Here is a 19,463-nt window from a genome sequence, read left to right as displayed (position 1 = left end):
ATGTCACCTCAAGACTTGGGGATTTGGGACACAACCACCACCACTGGACATTCCTGCCTGGATTTTAATGGGTGCCATCCCAAGGTTTGGGGATCTGCGATACAACCACCACCACTGGACATTTCTGCCTGCACTTTAGGGGATGTTACCTCAAGACTTGGGGATTTGGGACACAACCACCACCACTGGACATTCCCGCCTGGATTTTAATGGGTGTCATCCTGAGGTTTGGGGGATTTGGGACACAACCACCACCACGGGACATTCCCGCCTGGATTTTAGGGGATGTCATCCCAAGGTTTGGGGGTTTGGGACACAACCACCATCACTGGACATTTCCTTCCTGGATTTTAGGGGATGTCATTCCAAATTTTGGGGATTTGAGATACAACCACCACCACTAACATGCCGGCCTGCACTTTAGGAAATCTCATCCCAAGGCTTGGGGATCTGGGACACAACCACCATGACTGAACATTCCCGCATGGACTTTAGGGGATGTCATCCCAAGGTTTGGGGATCCAGGACACAACCAGAACCACTGGACATTCTTGTCTGGATTTTAATGGGTGCCGTCCCAAGGTTTGGGGATTTGGGACACAACCACCACCACTGGACATTCTGGCCTTTGCTTTAGGGAATCTCATCCCAAGGTTTGGGGATTTGGGACACAACCACCACCACTGGATGTCTGGAGGAGGACCAGACCAGCAGGGCCACTTCAACAGCGGGGCTGCCACTGCTGGTCCTGACTGTGCCACCCATGGGGTGTCAGTTGTGCTCTGACTTTGAGGTTTATAGCAAATTTTTCTGCATTCCCTGCATTTATTGGATCCTTCCCTTCCAGTTTCAACTCAGACTTCCAAACTCTGTGTCTGGTGTGTGTGGCATTTGTGTGGAGTGAATTCCTCCAGCCTGGAGGTGGTGAGAGGGAGAAACTTCTTCAGCCCAGGTTTCCCAGCAGAGCCCTCAGATGTGCCATTCCCAGGAAAGTCCTGGAGAGGGACAGCAGTGGGGACAGCTGGAGCTGCCATCCCAGGGTCCTGTGGGGGTGCTGGAAGCGCCACCCTGAGCTGCTGCTGCTGCCACCCAGGGCTGTCCCCTCTGTCACCAGCTCGTGCCTCTGAGGCTGCTGGGACCCATCCCGCTCCTGCTGTGCCCTCGGTCCCCATTGGGATCCCTGGATCTGGAACATTCCCTCTGCTCCAGAGGGATCCCAAGGGTCCCTCCAGCCCAAGCCACGCCCGGGCTCACAGCTCTGAGCTGCCCTCCCCCCACCCGAGGCCACCGTGCTCCACACATGGAACCGGCCCCTCTGTGACATCACCCCAGCCTGGTGGCACCATGGACACCCAAAGAGCGTTGGGTGTCACTAGAGGTGACAGCTCTGCTCTGGCTCTGCCACCTCCAGTGTTGGCACTGATGGCTTTGCTGTGGCTGCTCGTGCTGCTGGCCCTGGCTGGGCCCGTGAGGGGCAACTGGGACACCTGCAAGTCAGTGGCCACTCGGGGGGTCCCTCTCACAGCCTGGGCACAGAGGAGCCCCTGGGGTTCCCTGTCCCTGCTGTCCCCGAGCAGGGCACTGATGGCTTTGTGCTTCCAGGGGCACCTGTGGGCTCTCGCCCATGGTTTTGAACGAGACTTTGGTGATTCCTGAGTATGGAACCTCGCACTCTGCCAAGGACACAACCCTCAATGTCAACCCAGGGGCCTGGCCTGGCATCGCCAGCATCCAGGTGACCCTGGACAATGGCACGTGGCACATGTGCTCAGGGGCACTCATCAGCCACAGCTGGGTCCTCACAGCCGCCAGCTGCTTCGTCGGGGCCGGGTAAGGACGAGCAGGGACAGGGATGTGACCCCAGCAGGGACAGAGATGTTCCCTCAGCAGGGACAGGGATGTCCCCACAGCAGGGTTACAGGTGTCCCCACAGCAGGGACAAGGATGCACCCAGAGCAGGGTTACAGGGATGTCCCCACAGCATGGATGTTCCCTTGGAAGGGTCAGGGATGTCCCCACAGAAGGGCCAGGTGCCCAGGCTGCACCACCATGTGCTGCTCCATTGCTGTCTCTGTTCTCTGCTGTGGGAAGCAGAAGGCTGGGAGCTGCTGGGCTGTGCCAGCCTTGTCACTGCTCCTGTCACTGCTCCCTGTCACTTCTCCCTGTCACTCCATGGCCTCCAGGAATGTCCTCGACTGGAAGGTGGTGGTTGGGGCCACAGATCTGGCCAACCCAGGCCCTGCAGCCGAGGCGTTCCCGATCAAGAAGCTCCTGAAGCACCGGAACTACGACCCGGTCACGGCTCGGAACAACATTGCCCTGCTGGAGCTGGACCAGCCCGTGGAGTGCAGCGACTACATCCAGCTGGGCTGTGTGCCCGACAGCTCCCTGGCAGTGTCCGAGCTGAAAATGTGCTACATTGCGGGCTGGAGAGCCACTCCGGACAGCGGTGAGTGCCCGCCTGGGGCAGGGCCGGGCTGAGCCGTGGGCACACGGCCCCGGGCAGGGACATGGCCCTGGGCTGGGGGCTCTGCCCAGGGGCCGCTGCTCAGTGCCCTCTGTGCCCACAGCCCTCAGCCCACGCCTGGTGCTACAGGAGGCCAAGGTGCAGCTCATCGATGTCCAGCTGTGCAACAGCAGCCGCTGGTACGGGGGGGCCGTGCACCCCCAGGACCTGTGTGCAGGGTACCCGCGGGGCGGCATCGACACCTGCCAGGTGGGGCTGGGCCCGGGCTGGGCACAGGGACCCTGAGCCAACCTGGGCCCCATGGAACCCCCAGAGCCAGCACAGGGACCCTGAGCCCCAACATGGGCCCCATGGAACCCCCAGAGCCAGCACAGGGCCCATGGATCCCCTCAGAGCCAGCCAGGCCTCAAACATGGCGGGGCCTGGCCTGGTGCCATTCCGGACCCGTGTCCCCACCACTGACAGGTGTCCCTTGCCCATCCCAATGTCTCTGGTCCATGTCCCTTGGTCCCCAAAGCTGGCACCGTGCCCACAGAGCTCACCCAGTGCTCCTGGCAGCCCCAGGTGTGGATATCCCAGAGCTGCCATTCCCTGCCTGTCCCTGTCCCCTGTGCAGGGCTGGGGCAGAGCCCACCCTGAGCCAGCCCCATCCTGTTCCCAGTGAGGGTCTCGGGGCTCCAGCAGAACTGGAATGTGGGTCGGGCAGGGGCTGGGAGAGAGGGTCCAACCCTGGAGCAGCCCCTGAGCCCTCTCTCCTGTGGCAGGGGGACATTGGGGGTCCCCTGGTCTGCAAGGACAACATCGGTGACTACTTCTGGCTGGTGGGCCTGACCAGCTGGGGCAGGGGCTGTGCCAGGGCCAGTAGGCCTGGCATCTTCACCTCCACCCAGCACTTCCACTCCTGGATCCAAGCCCACGCCGGCCCCAGCCCAACAGGGCCAGTACCGGCACCAATGGCCACGCTGAATGCGCCGGACCCACTAGCACTGCAGCCACCAGAACCCAGCCCACCAGAACCCAGGCCACCAGAACCAAGGCCACCAGAACCAAGGCCACCAGAACCCAGGCCACCAGAACCGATACCAACACAACCGAGGCCACGAGTACCGGAGCCAGAACCAGAACCAGAACCTGAGCCCGAACCAGAGCCAGAACCGGAACCAGAACCGGAGCCAGAACCGGAGGAGGACATTTCCTTCCCAAAACGCACCCTGAAACGATTCCTCAAGAAGCTGCAGGAGCTGCTGGAGCTCCTGAAGCACAGGACGGGGTGAGGGGAGGCGCAGCAGGTCCAGTTCTGGCTGCAGAGGATCTCTAGCAGCCCCAGCTGGGGCCGTGGCTGTGGGGCCAAGCCAGCCCCGGTGCCCAGGGCTGCTGTGCCCTGCCCATGTTCCTGCCCTGAGCCCGCACCATGGATCCTCCTATGGATTGAATCCTTGGATTAAAGTTTTAAAGTTGTGTTGCCCCTGGTGGGGGTTTAGGGATGGAATTCTCTAGTGTAGCAATCCTAAAAGCAAACCCATGCTCCTTCCCCTTCCACAAAAGGCAAAGATAAGGGGTTAAAAACAATTTACTGCAAACAGCCATGAGATAAGGAATCAAACAATTATTTGCAGCAATATTAATTAGAAAAGGTGTAAGACAAAGCAGCGATTTACATGGAAATCCTGTGGCAACACCCCACCACGTTTTATCCTGGAAGTAATGCCCTTTCCATGGAAGTGAGGGGGGACACAGTGCCAGTGTCACTGCCCTGGGGTCCTGGCCATGCCCCACTCCCAAAAAATTATTCCCAAAATCACACACCCATTATCCACATTTTCAGCCCAGTTCAGCCTCCTGGGAAAACCAAGGATGGGACAATTTGGGGGGAAAGGGCAGGGTTGGGACTGGTTTGGGGGAGACAAAAGGGGAGCCAGGGAGGGGAGGAGGGAGAGAGGGAAAAACTGCTCCAGGCCAGGCTCCCCAGCAGAGCCTCAGGTGTGCCTGTCCCTGGAAAAGTCCTTGATAAGGGCAGCAATGGGGACAGCTGGAGCTGCCATCCCAGGGTCCTGTGGAGGTGCTGGAAGCGCCACCCTGAGCTGCTGCTGCTGCCACCCAGGGCTGTCCCCTCTGTCACCAGCTCGTGTCTCTGAGGCTGCTGGGACCCATCCCATGCTCCTGCTGTGCCCTCGGTCTCAGTTGGCATCTCTCGATCTGGGACTTTGCCTCTGCTCCAGTGGCTCCCAGGAGCTGTCCTGGTTCTGGGGAAGGTTCTGGAGTGTCCGGAACAGGTCAGGATCCTGGAATGGGTCAGGATCCTGCTCAAGTCCTCCCCTGGAACATCCCACACGGAGCACAGGGCCCTGCTCGTTTGGGGTCGCCCTGACCCTGTTCCACCCCATTTCCCCACAAGTCCAAGGGGTCCTCGAGCCGTGGGGCAGCCCCGAGGCCGAGCTGGGTTACTGGAGCCGGGGCCAGGCGCCTTTGGGGTGTCCCAGCTGCGGGGAGCAGCGGCAGCAGGAGGGTTTGGGGCTGCAGCTGGGGTTGCAGCAGGGCTGCAGTGAGGGGTCCCGGCCCTTCCTGATCTGGCTCTCCCCAAACTGCAGGCGCTGCTCCAGCAGCACCTTCTGCACGGCGATGTCCTTGAGCGCCTGCAGCGCCTCGGGGCCCGGCTGGCCCCGCAGCAGGTCGTAGTTCTCGGCCGGGTCCGCCTCCAGGTCGAAGAGCAGCGGGGGCAGGTGCGGGGTGAGCGGGGTGAGCCCGTGGCACGCCTGGTCCGGGGTGGTGTCGCTGTGGAAGGAACCTGAGCAGCCCCCGGCTGAGCTCACACCCTGCTGCTCCCGGAGCTCCGCGCGGGGGGAGCTCACCCCAAAATCCCCAAAATCCCAAAAACCCCCCGACGCAAGCGCTGACCTTGCGTGAAGTAGTGCGCCTTGTACTTGCCCAGGCGGATGGCGAAGGGGCCGTGCAGGGGGTCGGGGGCCGGCGGGAAGAAGAACACGGCCCGGCGGGGGCTCTGCGGAGAGCGCGGTCAGCGCGGAACCGGAGCCACCGGGACCACCGGGACCCCCGGCCCCACAGCGGGCACGGAGCCCACCGGGCAGCCTGGGCACGGCTCGCAGCAGGGAGCAGCTGCCAGCCATGGGTCTGCCCCGGGCACGGCTGCTCCTGCTCCTCCCGGTTATGCTATGCTATATACTATATTATATACTATATTATATATAGTATTATATATAAATATTATATTATATATATATTACATAAAATAATATTATATACTAATATAATATAATATACATTGCAAAATATACTATAAAAGAAATTATATTAAAATATTATGAAAATATAATAAAACATATAATAAAATACATTTTAAAATATCATAAGATAATATTAAAATAGTATTACAAATTATAAAATTATTATAATTTAATTGATAATAAATTACAATTATAATATAACAATGATAATGAATTATAATCATTATACTTGATCTTAAATAAATTAATAAATATCAGCTTTTCTGCATGAAAAATCTGGATTATTATAATAATATCATTATATTATATTATATTATATTATATTTATTATATTATATTATATTATATATATTAAATAGTATTAAATATTATAAAATTACTATAATTGTTAATTGATAATCAATTATAATTATAACCAACTATAATTATTATAATTGATTTTAAATAAACTAATAAAAAGCAGCTTTTCTGCATGAAAAGTCCAAGTTTATTATTATTATTATTATTATTATTATTATTATTATTATTATTATTATTATTATTAATTATTATTAATTATTATTATTATTTCAAATTCAAATAAATGAATATAAATTATCCTAAATAACTCCAAACAAACCACCAACCCCCTCTCCTCCTCAGCAGGCCTCACCTGCCCGGACCCGAAGAGCAGCGGGCTCAGGTCGAAGCCGTCCAGGGCCACCTTGGGCAGGGCAGCGCCAGCCAGGGCGGCCACCGTGGGCAGGATGTCCAGCGTGCTGGCCAGCTCGTGGGTCACCCCTGTGTGGGGACAGCGTCACCCAGCTGGCCCGGGTCTGTCCCGGTCTGTCCTGGGTCTGTCCCGGGTCTGTCCCGGCTCACCTGGCGCGATCCTGCCCGGCCAGTACGCCAGGGCCGGCTCCCTCATGCCGCCCTCGTAGGTGGTGCCCTTGCCACACTTGAGGTGCCCGGCGCTGCCCCCGCGTGCCATGCGCAGGGTGGAGGGGCTGGGGACAAGGACACGCTGTCACCAGGGGCCAGAGGGGCTCTGCCACCCTTGGGGGTGGCCAAGGGCTGTGACACACCCCAAAGGGGCACCCCACAGTGGTGTCACCACACAGAAGGTGCTGGGGGACTTTGGAGGTGTCACATTGATGACCCAAAGCCTGAGGGATATTTGGGGGTGTCACACTGCTGTCCCAAACCCCAGGGGACATTTGGGGGTGTCACATGCCTGGTCCAACCCCTGGGGGACATTTCAGTGTGTCACATCCCTGGCACAAACCTTTAAGGGACATTTGGGGGATGTCACACTGCTGTCCCAGACCCTGGGGGACATTGGGGATTTTACACTGCTGTCCCAACACCTGAGGGACATCTGGGGGCGTCACACTGCTGAACCAAACCTCTGGGGACATTTGCGGGTGTCACATCCCTGGCCCAACCCCTGGGGGACATTTGGGGAATGTCACACGCCTGATCCAACCCCTGGGTGACATTTGGGGGGTGTCACACACCTGGTCCCAATCCCTGGGGGACATTTGGGGGTGTCACACTGCTGACCCAAACCTCTGGGGACATTTGGGGGTGTCACATGTCTGGCACAAAGCCTGGGTGACATTTGGGGGTGTCACACTGCTGTCCCAGACCCTGGGGGACATTTGGGGGTGTCACACACCTGACCCAACCCCTGGGGGACATCTGGGGCTGTCACATTGCTCACCCAACCCCTGGGGCACATTCGGGAATGCCACACGACTGGCCCAACCCCTGGAATGTTTCTGTCACAGAACACCGAGCTCACATCCTGCATCCCCTCCAAGCAGGACCTAGGGGTGACACCCGGCACTGCCACACGGGTGCCAGCTGTGCCAGCCATGCCACCTGTGCCAGCCGTGGCCGTGCCAGGCCTCACCCGTTGTCAGAGGTGACGAACACCAGAGTGTTGTTCTCCAGGCCGTTGTCCTGCAGGGCCTGCAGCAGCTGTCCCACGGAGCCATCGAACTCGGCCAGGGCGTCCCCGAAGGGTCCCCGGCGCGTGGTGCCCGCGAACTCCCGGCTGGCAAACTGCGGGTAGTGCGTGTGCTGGGGGGAGAGGGCACCGGCATCAACCCTCTGCGGGGACAGGCAGGGACAGCCAGCCCACCACGGGGAGGTGACAAAAGCCACCAGCCCAGAGCAGGTTTGTCCCCCAGTCTCAGCGGTGGCACAACGGGGACCTCCGGGGTGGGAAGTTGTCCCTGGGGATGGTGCAGGGAAGAGGGGAAAGCTGCAGGAAGCAGCAGCCTAAAAGCACCATCCCAATAGGATTGGGAAGAGCAAGCCCAGGTCATCCAGGAGCAGATTCTGGGGTGGCAGGAGGGGAGATGCTGCCCTGTTCTCCCCATGGGACTTGGGCTCCCTTCCCTTTGCCCATTTCCCTTTCCCTCCCCTTCCCTTCTCCCTACCGTTTCCCCTTCCCTTCCCTCTTCCCTTCCCCTTTCCCCTTTTCCCATCTCTTTTCCCTTTTCCCTTCCCTCTTCCCTTCCCCCATTTTCCCCTCCCCTCTCCCTTTTCCCTTCCCTTTTTCCATCTCTTTTCCCTTTTCCCTTCCCCGTTTCCCCTCTCCTTCCCTTTCCCCTTCCCCTTTTCCCTTCCCTTCTTGTTTGTTTTCCCTTTTCCCTTCCCTTCCCCCTTTTCCCTCTCCTTCTCTTTTCCCTTCGCTTCTTTTTTGTTTTCACTTGTCCCTTCCCTCTTTTCCCTTCTTTTTTCTTTTTTCCTTTCCCTTCCCTTCCCCTCTCCCTTCCCCTCCCTTTCCCTTTTCCCTACCATTTTCTCTTCCCTTCTTTTGTTTTCCTTTTTCCCTTCCCTTTTCCTTTCCTCTCCTCACTTCTCCCTTCCCTTCCCTTCCCATTTCTCTTTTCCCTTCCCCTTTCCCCCTTCCCGGCTCCCGGCCCTGCCCGTTCCCCACGTGTGAGGCGTAGTAGAGCAGGAAGGGCCGGCGCTCCCGGGCGCAGCGGGCGATGAACTCGCGGCAGAAGCGGCCGTAGAGCGGCACCAGCTCGGGGAAGGACACGGGCTGCTGCACGATGCTCTGGTTCCACAGCAGCGGCACCGCCACCACGCCCTGGTCACACGTCCCGAAGCACTTGGTGTCCGGGGGAAAGCACGTCAGGTTCTGGCAGGGACCCTGCAAAACACGGCGGGGCTGCGAGTCCGGCTCAGGCACAGTGGCTTGGGTTCGTTAATTTAACGTTTTTAATTTTGAGGTTTTAATTTTTTTTTTTTTTTTATTTTTCTATTCCCACCCTTTAGCTTCACATTCAGGGATGGTGAGCTGTGTGCACAGAGCAGGGAGACAAAACAATTCCTGCTCCAGCTGGGCACCAAGGACAAATGCCCCAAATCTCAGCCCAGGAGCACAAACCCCGTGGGCTGGAGAGAGAAAAACAAGCAGGGTGGGACTGCCTGGGCTAAAGCTGCAATGGGACAATGAACTGCAAGGTGCAAATGGAGCAGAGCTGATCCCAGGGACAGACCCCGGCAGCGCTCGTGCATTTTGGGGCTGTTTTGGTTCATCTTGGGTGCAGCCCTGGCTGGACTCTGGTGCTGCCCAAGGTGCAGCCATGCAGGAGATCCTTTAAATAAATCTCTGCTATATTTATTAAATAAATATTAAATATTATTTAATATTAACTATTAAATTTACTTATTTAATATTATATAACTATATAATATATATATAAGTATATATAAGTATATACTAATATAATATAATATAATAGTCTATTATATATTATATTATAAAATTTACTTATTTAGTATTGTATAAGTAAATTTAAATATTAAATTTATTCATTTAATACATTTTATTGATAATATATTTTAGCAATATTTAATAGTATATAATATATATAAAATATAATATATATATTATATGTACTATATATATCTAATGTATTTTATAACATATATAATATATATCGATATATAATAGATATAATATATAACATATATATATAATAAATATATTTTAATACTGATAGTATTTATATTTATATTTTCAATAACATTTTATTCATTTATTTAAATAATAAATATTTATTATTTATCTAAATTTAAGAGATAATAAAAATAAATAAATTAAAAAAAATATTTTTAAAAGCTAGAAATTTTCAGTTTATCAATACTAAATATTAAAAATGTATTTATCCGCCTCTGTTCTAGCTCAGCCCTCTGCAGGCCCCATCCCCACTGTCCCAGCAGCCCAGGGGGTTTGCCCACCCCAAACCCGCGCCAGCCCCGCGCCGCGCCCGGCCGAGCCCCCCAAATGGCGGCTCACCTGGTCGTGCGAGTAGGGCACCCCCAGGAAGTGCTGGAAGCCCTGGTGCACGGGCAGGAAGGAGCCGTTCCGCCCGAAGCCCAGGTGCCACTTGCCCACCATGGCCGTGGCGTAGCCGCGGTGCTGGAGCAGCTCGGCCACGGTGAGCTCGGCCAGCGGGAGCCCGCCCCGGGAGCCGGGATCGAACACGCCCGGGTAGATCCCGGAGCGCACCGGCAGCCGGCCCGTCAGCAGCGCCGCCCTGCAGCGGGACACGGACAACGGGCAAGGGACAGCGGGGACACGGACACGGGACAGCCCTGCCCGTCCGTCCCGGGACACCGCGGGGACAGCACCGTCCGTTTATCGCGGGACACAGAGGGTTCATGCCCGCCCGTTTATCCCGGGACACGGCGGGTTTGTCCCTCTGTCTCTGCCCGGGACACCGCGGGGTTAGCACCGCCCGCCCGTCCCATGACACGGTGGGTTTGTCCCTCCGTCTATCCCGGGACACCGCACGTTCATCACTGCCGGTTTATCCCGGGATGCGGCAGATTCATCAGCATCCGTTTATCCCGGGACACCGTAGATTCACGACCACCCGTTTGTCCCAGGATATGGTGGGTTTATCCCTCTGCCTCTCCCGGGACACAGAGGTTTGTCCCCCCATCCCTCCCGTGACACCGCGGGTTCATCCCCTCTCGTTTATCCCGGGACACCCAGCTACATCCCCGCCCATTTATCCCGGGACACCCAGCTCCATCCCCGCCCATTTATCCCAGGACACCCCAGCTCGATCCCCACCCGTTTATCCCGGGACACCCCGCTCCATCCCCGTCCGGGTTGCCGTTCCCGCCGCGGGTGCCGTACCGGGACGGGCTGCAGACGGCGGCGCTGCTGTAGAAGTCGGTGAAGCGCAGCCCGCGGGCCGCCAGCCGGTCCAGGTGCGGCGTGGCGGACGAGGGGTGCCCGTAGCTGCCCAGGTCCCCGAAGCCCAGATCGTCCGCCAGCACCAGCACGAAGTTGGGCGGGGCGGCGGCGGCGCCCACAGGCGGCAGCAGCAGAGGCAGCATCAGCAGCCAGGGGTGGTGTCGGCCCTGCGGCCCCATGGCGCGGTGCCCCCCGCGTTCCCCCGTGATCCCCCGTGTCCCGGTGCTGCCCCGGTGCGGTCCCGGGGCGGTGCCGGCAGTGCCCCAGCCGATCATGTGATGCACATGGCGGCCCCGGGGCCGCGGGGCGTGCTGGGAGGTGTAGTTCTGAGCGGCAGTGCCAGGCACGAGATGGGGCAGCGGGGAATGTCCGCAGGGAGGGACATCGCAGGGCACGGGATGGGGCAGCTCGGGACTGTCCCCAGGGAGGAGGCTCCACCCCTCTGCTGTCTCCGTTCAGGGCTGGGCTCTGCCTCCTGTGCAGGGAAATTTCTGGGATCTGTCCCTACCCGCTCCTCTGGTGCCAGTGCTGGGACCTCCGGAGCAGAGCCTGAGCCCTGCTCCTACAGCAGGAGCATGAGATGGGATCAGGCAGCCTCAGAGACACGAGCTGGTGACAGAGAGGACAGCCCTGGGTGGCAGCAGCAGCAGCTCAGGGTGGCACTTCCAGCACCCCCACAGGACCCTGGGATGGCAGCTCCAGCTGTCCCCACTGCTGTCCCTCTCCAGGACTTTCCGGGGACAAGCACACCTGAGGCTCTGCTGGGGAGCCTGGGCTGGAGCAGTTTGTTCCTCTCTCCACCTCCAGGCCCATCCTCCCTTCCCTGGCTCCCCCTCATGTCCCCCAAACCAACCCCACCCCACCCTTTCCCCCCAAATTGTCCCATCCTTGTTTTCCCCAGAAGACCAAACAGGACACCGTGGCTAACTGGGAACTGGAACAACTCTAATTGAAGAACAAACTGGATTCACCATTGGGGTGGGCGCAGGGGTCAGCGTGGGCAGGGCACAGCAGCCCTGGGCACCGGGGCTGGGTTGGCCCCACAGCCACGGCCCCAGCAGGGAATGCTTGCCAGAACTGGATCAGCTCATCCCGCTACTCAGGCTTTCTCTCCCTTCAGGAACTGCAGGAGCTCCAGCAGCAGGTTCAGGAATTTCCCCAGGATCTGTTGTTGGAATGAAACCTTCGAGTAGTCCTCCGAGTCATCCGGATTGGGATTCATCTCATCCTCCAGGTCAGCGTCGGGCTCTTCCTCCGGGCTCGGGATGGGCTCGGGCGGAGGAGTGTCAGCTTCAGGCGGGAGCAGCCCCATCTGCACCTGGATCCAGGTGTGGAACTGCTGCGTGGACGTGAACACCCCGGGCCGCTTGGCCCCCGCACAGCCCTTACCCCAGCTGGTCAGGCCCACCAGCCAGAAGTAGTCACCGGTGTTGTCCTTGCAGACCAGGGGACCCCCAAAGTCCCCCTGCGACAGGAGAGAGGGGTCAGGATGGGCTGGGCCTGCCTGGGCCGGCCCTGCCCAACCCGACCCCTGCAGAGCTGCATTCCTGGCTGGGTTCCATGGCAAGGCTCTGTGGGCACAGTGCCAGCCCAGGGGACAAGGGGACACCGGGCAGGGACACGGGGATGGGCAAGGGACACCCATCAGTGGTGGGGACACGGGGCTGGGAGGGTACCAGGCCAGGCCCAGACAGGGCCATGCCATGTTTGAGGCCTGGCTGGCTCTGAGGGGATCCATGGGCCCTGTGCTGGCTCTGGGGGTTCCATGGGGCCATGTTGGGGCTCAGGGTCCCTGTGCCCAGCCCCACCTGGCAGGTGTCGATGCCGCCCCGCGGGTACCCTGCACACAGGTCCTGGGGGTGCACGGCCCCCCCGTACCAGCGGCTGCTGTTGCACAGCTGGACGTCGATGAGCCGCACCTTGGCCTCCTGTAGCACCAGGCGTGGGTTGGGGGCTGTGGGCACAGAGGGCACTGAGCAGCGGCCCCCGGGCAGAGCCCCCAGCCCAGGGCCGTGTCCCTGCCCGGGGCCGTGTGCCCACGGCTCAGCCCGGCCCTGCCCCTGGTGGGCACTCACCGCTGTCCGGAGTGGCTCTCCAGCCCGCGATGTAGCAGGTTTTGAGGTTGGACACTGCCAGGGAGCTGTCGGGCACACAGCCCAGCTGGATGTAGTCGCTGCACTCCACGGGCTGGTCCAGCTCCAGCAGGGCAATGTTGTTCCGGGCCGTGCGGGGTTCGTAGTACTGGTGCACCAGCAGGGTCTTGATGTGGCGCAGCTGGGCCTCGGGGCCCGGCTGGCTCAGATCTGTGGCCCCAATCACCACCTCCCACCTGGAGATGTCTCTGAGGAGCAGGAGATGGACAGAGGGGTGACAGGGAGCAGGGCCAGGGACTGCAGCAGCACAACCGCCTTCCTGCCCTGGGCACCTCCCTGTGCTGAGGGGACACCCCTGTCCCTGCTTTGGGTATATCCCTGATTCTCCTGTGGGGACATCCCTGTCCATGCTGTGGGGGACGCCGCTGTCCCTGCTGGGGGGACACCCCTGTCCCTGCTCATCCTTACCCAGCATGGGCAAAGCAGTGAGCCACAGTGAGCACCCACTGGGGGTGGATGAGTGCTCCCGAGCACATGTGCCACGTGCCATTGTCCCAGGTGGCCTGGACGCTGATGACCCCAGGCCAGGCCCCCGGGTGGACTCCAGCAGATGCAACCGTGTACTGGGCGGTGCCATCGGAAGAATCCAAGGAGTCGTAGTCGTCCTGAGAATACTCAGCAGCCACGGAGCTGTGGTCGAACGCCATGGGCCGGAGCCCGCAGGTGCCCCTGGAAGCACAAAGCCATCAGTGCCCTGCTCGGGGACAGCAGGGACAGGGACCCCAGGGGCTCCTCTGTGCCCAGGCCGTGCCAGGGACCCCCCGAGTGCCCCCGAGCCCCCCGGGGCCACTGACCTGCAGGTGTCCCAGGTGCCCCACACGGGACCAGCCAGGGCCAGCAGCACGAGCAGCCACAGCAAAGCCGTCGGCGCCATCGCAAGTGGCAGAGCCAGCGCAGTAGGTGGCAGAGGCAGAGCGGAGCTGTCACCTCTGCTGCCAGCAGGCCAGAGTGACATCACAGAGAACCAGCGCTGGAACCTTGGAACGGTGCGGGTGGCAGGGACCGTAACGACGGCGCGGTGCCACCCGTGCCAGGGCAGGGCCACCTCCCGGGAGGGGGCGGCTCCAGCAGGAGGGAGGGAGGGGTCGGGTCGGAGCGGCCATGGAGGGGCTGGGCCACGGGGATTTGTGTCCCTTTGGGGCGGCTCCGGTGTCGCCGCCGCTCCCTGATCCCGGCTCTGATCACAAAGATTTGCGTCCCTTAGGGGCAACTCCATTGTCACTGCTGCTCCCTGATCCCAAAGATTTGTGTCCCCTCAGGGACAGTTCCATTGTCACTGCTGCTCCCTGATCACAGCTCTGATCCCAAAGATTTGTGTCCCCTCAGGGGTGGCTGCATTGTCACCGCGGGTCCCGAATCCCAAAGATTTGTGTCCCTTTGGGGCAGCTCCATTGTCGCTGCTGCTCCCTGATCCCAGAGATTTGTGTCCCTTTGGGGCCGCTCCCCGATCCCATCTCTGATCCCAAATCCATCCCTGCCCCCCCGGGCCCGGGATCGCTCCCCACGGAGCGCTGCGGGGCCGGGGGCGGTTCTGGGCGGGCTGCGGGTGACAGATGGCTCCGGGATGTCCCCGCGCAGCCGCTGCCACCCGCGGGCGCCAGCTGGAGCCGTCCCCGGGCGCGTTCCCGACGCCGCTTCCCACAGGCGGCGTCTGCTCCGCTCCATCTGCGCCTCCCGCGGCGCCAGCAGCACCAGGGGAGGATGCGGGGACGCTCCGGGAGCGGCAGGAACTGGCCCGGGATCACCGGGAACTCGGGCTGGAGCTCACCCGGGCCGATCCCGGGGCTGCTCGGACCTTAAATCCCGGGATAAACACATCCAGCTGGGATAAATGCATTCAGATGTACGCCTAAATCTCGGGATAACCCCATTCAGCTGGGATAATCACAGCCAGCTGCACCCCTAAATTCCAGAATAACCCCATCCAGCTGTAGCCCTAAATCCCGGGATAACCCCATCCAGCTACTCCCCTAAATCCCGGGACAAACCCACCCAACTGCACCCCTAAATCCCGGGACAAACGTACCCAACTGCACCCCTAAATCCCAGGATAGCCCCATCCAGCTGGACCCTAAATCCCGGGAAAACCCCATCCAGCTGGGATAACCCCCTTCAGCTGCACCCCTAAATCCCAGGATAATCCTATCCAGCTGCTCCCCTAAATCCCAGGAAAACCCCATCCAGCTGCACCCCTGAATCCCAGGATAACCCTATCCAGCTGCACTCCTAAATCCTGGGATAACCCTATTCAGCTGGGAAAACCCCATCCAGCTGCACCCCTAAATCCCAGGATAACCCCATCCAGCTGCTCCCCTACATCCCGGGATAAACCCATCCAGCTGCACCCCTAAATCCTGCACGAGCAGGATTCTGGATATTCCCGAGGATTTTGAACATCCCACAATTTCTCTGTGTGCCTGTGCTGATTTCTTGTGTTCCTGGTGGTATTTTGGGGCGGATTTTTTAAAGTTTTGGGGCGTTTTATTTTAATTTCTGCCATCACTGGGCAGTGCCGAGAATAATTTTTCCCTCTTTTCCCATCTTGCTATCCACGGCTAAAATCCCCCTGGAGCCTCCTCTCCCCTGGGCCGACCATTCCAATCTCGTCCCAGGCGGGATTTTTGGGGATTCACTCCCACATTTCCAGGTTTTCCTTGCCCAGGGAAGCCTGGGACGGGAGTTTGGTGCAGCCAGAATTTCCAAATCCTTTTGGGAAGAGCTGGGAGGTTGTAGCTGCCGGGTGCGGGGCTTGGAATTCCCCAACTTCCCGAGGTTCCAGCTCCGGTGCCCGCTCTAGGTGGCAGCAAATCCATGGCTGGGCGGGTCCCTCCTGCCCGTTTTGGGGCAGAATCCCGGGACTACGGAAATCCTGAGAGGATCAGAATCCGACTCCTGCATGGACACCCTGAAATCCCACCCCGAGCTCTGGGAACGTCACCATTCCCTGGGGAGCCGGGGCAGAGTCCCCGGGGTGAAATCCTCTCCCTAAAATCTAACCTGGGACCCAGGGGAGCGGCCGGGGGGGGTTATCCCGGGATTTAGGGGTGCAGCTGGATGGGATTATCCTGGAATTTATGGGTGCAGGTGGATGGGGTTATCCTGGGATTTAGGGGTGCAGGTGGATGGGGTTTATCCCGGGCCTGATTTAGGGGTGCAGGTGGATAGGGTTATCCCAGCTGGATGGGGTTATCCTGGGATTTGTGGGTGCAGCTGCATGGGGTTATCCCAGTTGGAGGGGTTATCCTGGCTGGATGGGGTTATCCTGGGATTTAAGGAAATGATTGGATGGGGTTTTCCTGGCATTCAGGGCAGTGTAGGGACGTGGGCTCTGTCCCTGTGTGTGTCACCTGCTGAGAGCCACGTGCCACCTGCTCAGGTGTGGGGACAGCCCGAGCCAGCCCTGCACAGGTCAGTGGCAACCTGAGCTGAGCCTGCCTGGGCCTGCCCTGGGTCCTGACCAAATTCTGTCCCAAACCCTGCCTGGGTCTTTCCTGGACCCTGACCAAACCCTGCCCAGGTCCTGCCTGGATCCATGCTGGACCCTGCCTGGATCTTTCCTGAATCCTGACCAAATCCTAGCCCAGCCCCTGCCCTGGTCCTTCCTGGATCTTTCCTGGATCCTGCTCAGACCCTGTCCAGGCACTTCCCAGAACCTGCGCAGATCCTGCCCGGACTATTCCCAAATCCTGCTCAGACCTTTCCTGGGCCCTGCCTGGATTTTTCCCAAATCCTGCCTGGATCCTTCCCAGGCCTTCCCTATCCAGGTGCCTGGGGAACACCTGGAATTCTCCAGAGCAGGAGCTGGGAACTCGGGATACAGGAAGGGGGATTTTCCTGGGAGCTGCCAGCCCTGTCAGTGTGCCAGGAAAGATCCAGGAGGGATCAGAGGGACGACCAGCGGGATCCCAGTGGGATCAGAGTGATGGCCAACAGGATCCAGGGGTATCAGAGGGATCCCGTTCCCAATCCTATTCCTGATCCCAATACTGACCCCACTTCCAATCCTATTCCCCATCCCAGTCCTCATTTCCTGATCCCACTCCCGTGCAGGGTCCAGCCCCATTCTTGCCATCCCAGTAGGATTTGTTCCCAGTAGGATTTGTTCCCAGTGCCCTGGGGCCGCTGGAATTGTGCCGGCCCCTCGGAGAACTCCTGGAATCTGGGGGACAGGGCAGCCTGCGGGGAGCGGCGCCTCCTCGGCTCTCCTGGAGGAAATCCGGGATGTTTCCCCTCCTCGAGGTAAAAAACCCCAAAAAATCCCAATGAAACCTCCAGATCCGAACCAGGACAAAGGACAAACCCAGGTGCTGTTCCTGAGCTGAGGGTGACAATGGTGACACAGGGGAGGGAGGGACACAAATCCCCAGGAATGCTGGAGCTGTCCTGGGGTGCATCTGTCCCCTCTGTCCCTGAGCTCTGGGACAGCTCCGGTGACAAAAATGGGGACAATTGTTGGGCAGGAGGGAGGGTGGCACTTGGGGACACTGCCCTGTGTGGCTTTGTCACATGCCTGAGCTCCTGCATGTGGGGGGACGGGGGAAGAGGATGGGGGACACAGAGAGGGGACAGTGACACGCATGGGGACACGGTGCAGGGGATGGGGACACATGTGGGGACAAGGAAGAGGCATGGGGACAGGATATGGGGAGAGGGACATACATGGGGGGAGCAGGAAAAGGAGGTGAGGGGACACATGAGACGGCAGGGGACAGCTGGAGGGGCACACCAGGGCAGGGAGGGCTTGGGGACATCATGGGAGAGGGCAGGAAAAGGGAATGGGGACAGGAAAAGGGGGATGGGGACATCCAGGGGGGACAGGAAAAGGGGGATGGGGACACGCAGGGGACAGGGGAGGGGACATGGGGACAGGCGGGGCGGGCAGCGCTGTGGGAGGGGGTGAGTCCCTCCTTCCGTGCCAAAGGTGACAGCGCTGCGAGCTGGCCCCGTGCCCGGCAGGAGCTGTGACCTTGTCCCCGTGTCCCCGCCCAGCTCCAGCACTGCCCCATTGTGTGCCCACCCACGCCTGGCCGGGGCAGTGCCAGCGCCAGCGCCACAGCCCCCGTGTCCCTCTGTCCCCGTGCCGTGCTGCCGGCTCTGTCCCCGCCCGGGTCCCGCAGGAAGGGACAATCCCGGTCCCGCCAAGGTGTTTCCTGTGCTCCCGATAGGGCCGGGCAGCGCCTCCGGAGCTGGCACTGACCCCAAAGCCGGGCGCTGACCCCACAGCTGGCAGTGACCCCAGAGACCCCAAAGCCTGGCACTGACCCCAAAACCAGGCACTGATCCCAGAGACTCCAGACCTGGGCACTCACCCCAGGGCTGGCACGGACCCCAGAGACGCCAGAGCTGCCACTGACCCTAAAACCAGGCACTGACCCCACAGCTGGCACTGACCCCAGAACTGGACACGCCACATCGCCCCTGTCACGCGCAGTTGCCTGTGCACCCCTGTACCCCCCGTGCCCTGTCCCCACTGGCCGTGCCCCTGGGTCCCGGTGAGAGCCCCGGGCTGTCCCCAGGGTGCCCTGGGCTGTCCCTCGGGCTGTCCCCTGTGAGCCCCGGGCTGTCCCCGCTGTCCCCGCTGTGCCCTGTGCTGTCCCCCGCCGGGCAGGACGCGGCCGGGGGCGGTGGCCGGCGGGGCCGGGTGTCCCTTCCTGGCAGGAAAGGGGCCGAGCGGAGCCGCCGGGGCCGGGAGTTTCCTGCGGGATCCGGCCCCGCGGGCGCCACAGCGGAGCGGAGCGGCCGAGAGCGCCACCGGGCCAGGTAACGGCACCGGCACCGGGGGGTCCGGGGGGTCCGGCCGCCCCCCGAGCGCGGGGCTGGGGCTGTGGGGCCGGGACCGGCGGGGCAGGAGCGCTCGGTGCCCCTCGGAGGGGCCGGGGCGGTGCCGGTGCCTCGCCCCGGGGTCACCGGGCGGGTCGGCCCCGGGGTTCGGAGGGTTCGGGGGGCACCGAGGAGGGAGCGGCGCTGCTCTCGCTGCCCGGCGCGGGGGTCGCCGCTGCCCCCCGCGGCTCATCCCGGTGTGGGGAGCCAGCCCCGCGGGTCCGGGAGTGCCGGGGGACGCCGAGAAACCGGGGGTCCGCGAGGGGGGGCGCGCAAGAACCGCGGGATCGGCGGGAGCCCGGGGAGTACCGGGACCCCCCGCCCGCGGAGCCGCCGAAGTTTCTCCGTGCGCCCGCCCCTTCCGCGCGCACCGGGCTGGCCGTTGCCATGACAACTCCTAAAACCGAGCCCCGCTGCCGGCGGCGGGGGCCGAGCCCGCGGGGGATCCGCCGTGCGCGCCGCAACCCGCCCGGCCCCGCCGCCGCCCCCGCCCCGCAACGCTCCCGCAACGCTCCCGCCCCGCTCCGCTCCGCCGCCGGCGGCCGCCGCGGCGATGGTGGCTCGGGCCGCGC

At 60.2% G+C, this 19,463-nt stretch overlaps 3 protein-coding genes across 3 annotated transcripts; 1 reads left to right on the top strand and 2 right to left on the bottom strand.

The window, feature by feature from the left end:
* Window positions 1–1,422: 1,422 nt before the first annotated feature.
* LOC132073045 (acrosin-like) lies at window positions 1,423–3,741 on the top strand. Its single transcript, XM_059471732.1, has 6 exons — window positions 1,423–1,493; window positions 1,603–1,830; window positions 2,184–2,449; window positions 2,571–2,716; window positions 3,232–3,388; window positions 3,452–3,741. The coding sequence occupies exons 1-6, from the start codon at window positions 1,423–1,425 to the stop codon at window positions 3,739–3,741; spliced, it is 1,158 nt and encodes a 385-aa protein (XP_059327715.1).
* A 958-nt stretch (window positions 3,742–4,699) lies between these two features.
* On the bottom strand, window positions 4,700–11,097 carry ARSA (arylsulfatase A). The gene is made up of 8 exons (XM_059472428.1): window positions 10,859–11,097; window positions 10,010–10,250; window positions 8,639–8,857; window positions 7,604–7,773; window positions 6,571–6,695; window positions 6,362–6,489; window positions 5,363–5,465; window positions 4,700–5,252 (listed from the first exon to the last, which is right to left on the bottom strand). The coding sequence occupies exons 1-8, from the start codon at window positions 11,095–11,097 to the stop codon at window positions 4,909–4,911; spliced, it is 1,569 nt and encodes a 522-aa protein (XP_059328411.1). The 3' UTR covers window positions 4,700–4,908.
* An 823-nt stretch (window positions 11,098–11,920) lies between these two features.
* LOC132073044 (acrosin-like) lies at window positions 11,921–14,736 on the bottom strand. The gene is made up of 6 exons (XM_059471731.1): window positions 14,577–14,736; window positions 13,866–14,133; window positions 13,480–13,740; window positions 12,994–13,259; window positions 12,727–12,872; window positions 11,921–12,383 (listed from the first exon to the last, which is right to left on the bottom strand). The coding sequence occupies exons 1-6, from the start codon at window positions 14,734–14,736 to the stop codon at window positions 12,018–12,020; spliced, it is 1,467 nt and encodes a 488-aa protein (XP_059327714.1). The 3' UTR covers window positions 11,921–12,017.
* Window positions 14,737–19,463: the final 4,727 nt, after the last annotated feature.

The sequence above is a fragment of the Ammospiza nelsoni genome, chromosome 5, assembly GCF_027579445.1.
Source record: "Ammospiza nelsoni isolate bAmmNel1 chromosome 5, bAmmNel1.pri, whole genome shotgun sequence".
NCBI classification, from domain to species: domain Eukaryota; kingdom Metazoa; phylum Chordata; class Aves; order Passeriformes; family Passerellidae; genus Ammospiza; species Ammospiza nelsoni.
The sequence above is the reverse complement of the archived record's forward strand: the minus strand, read 5'-3'. Positions and strand labels throughout refer to the sequence as shown.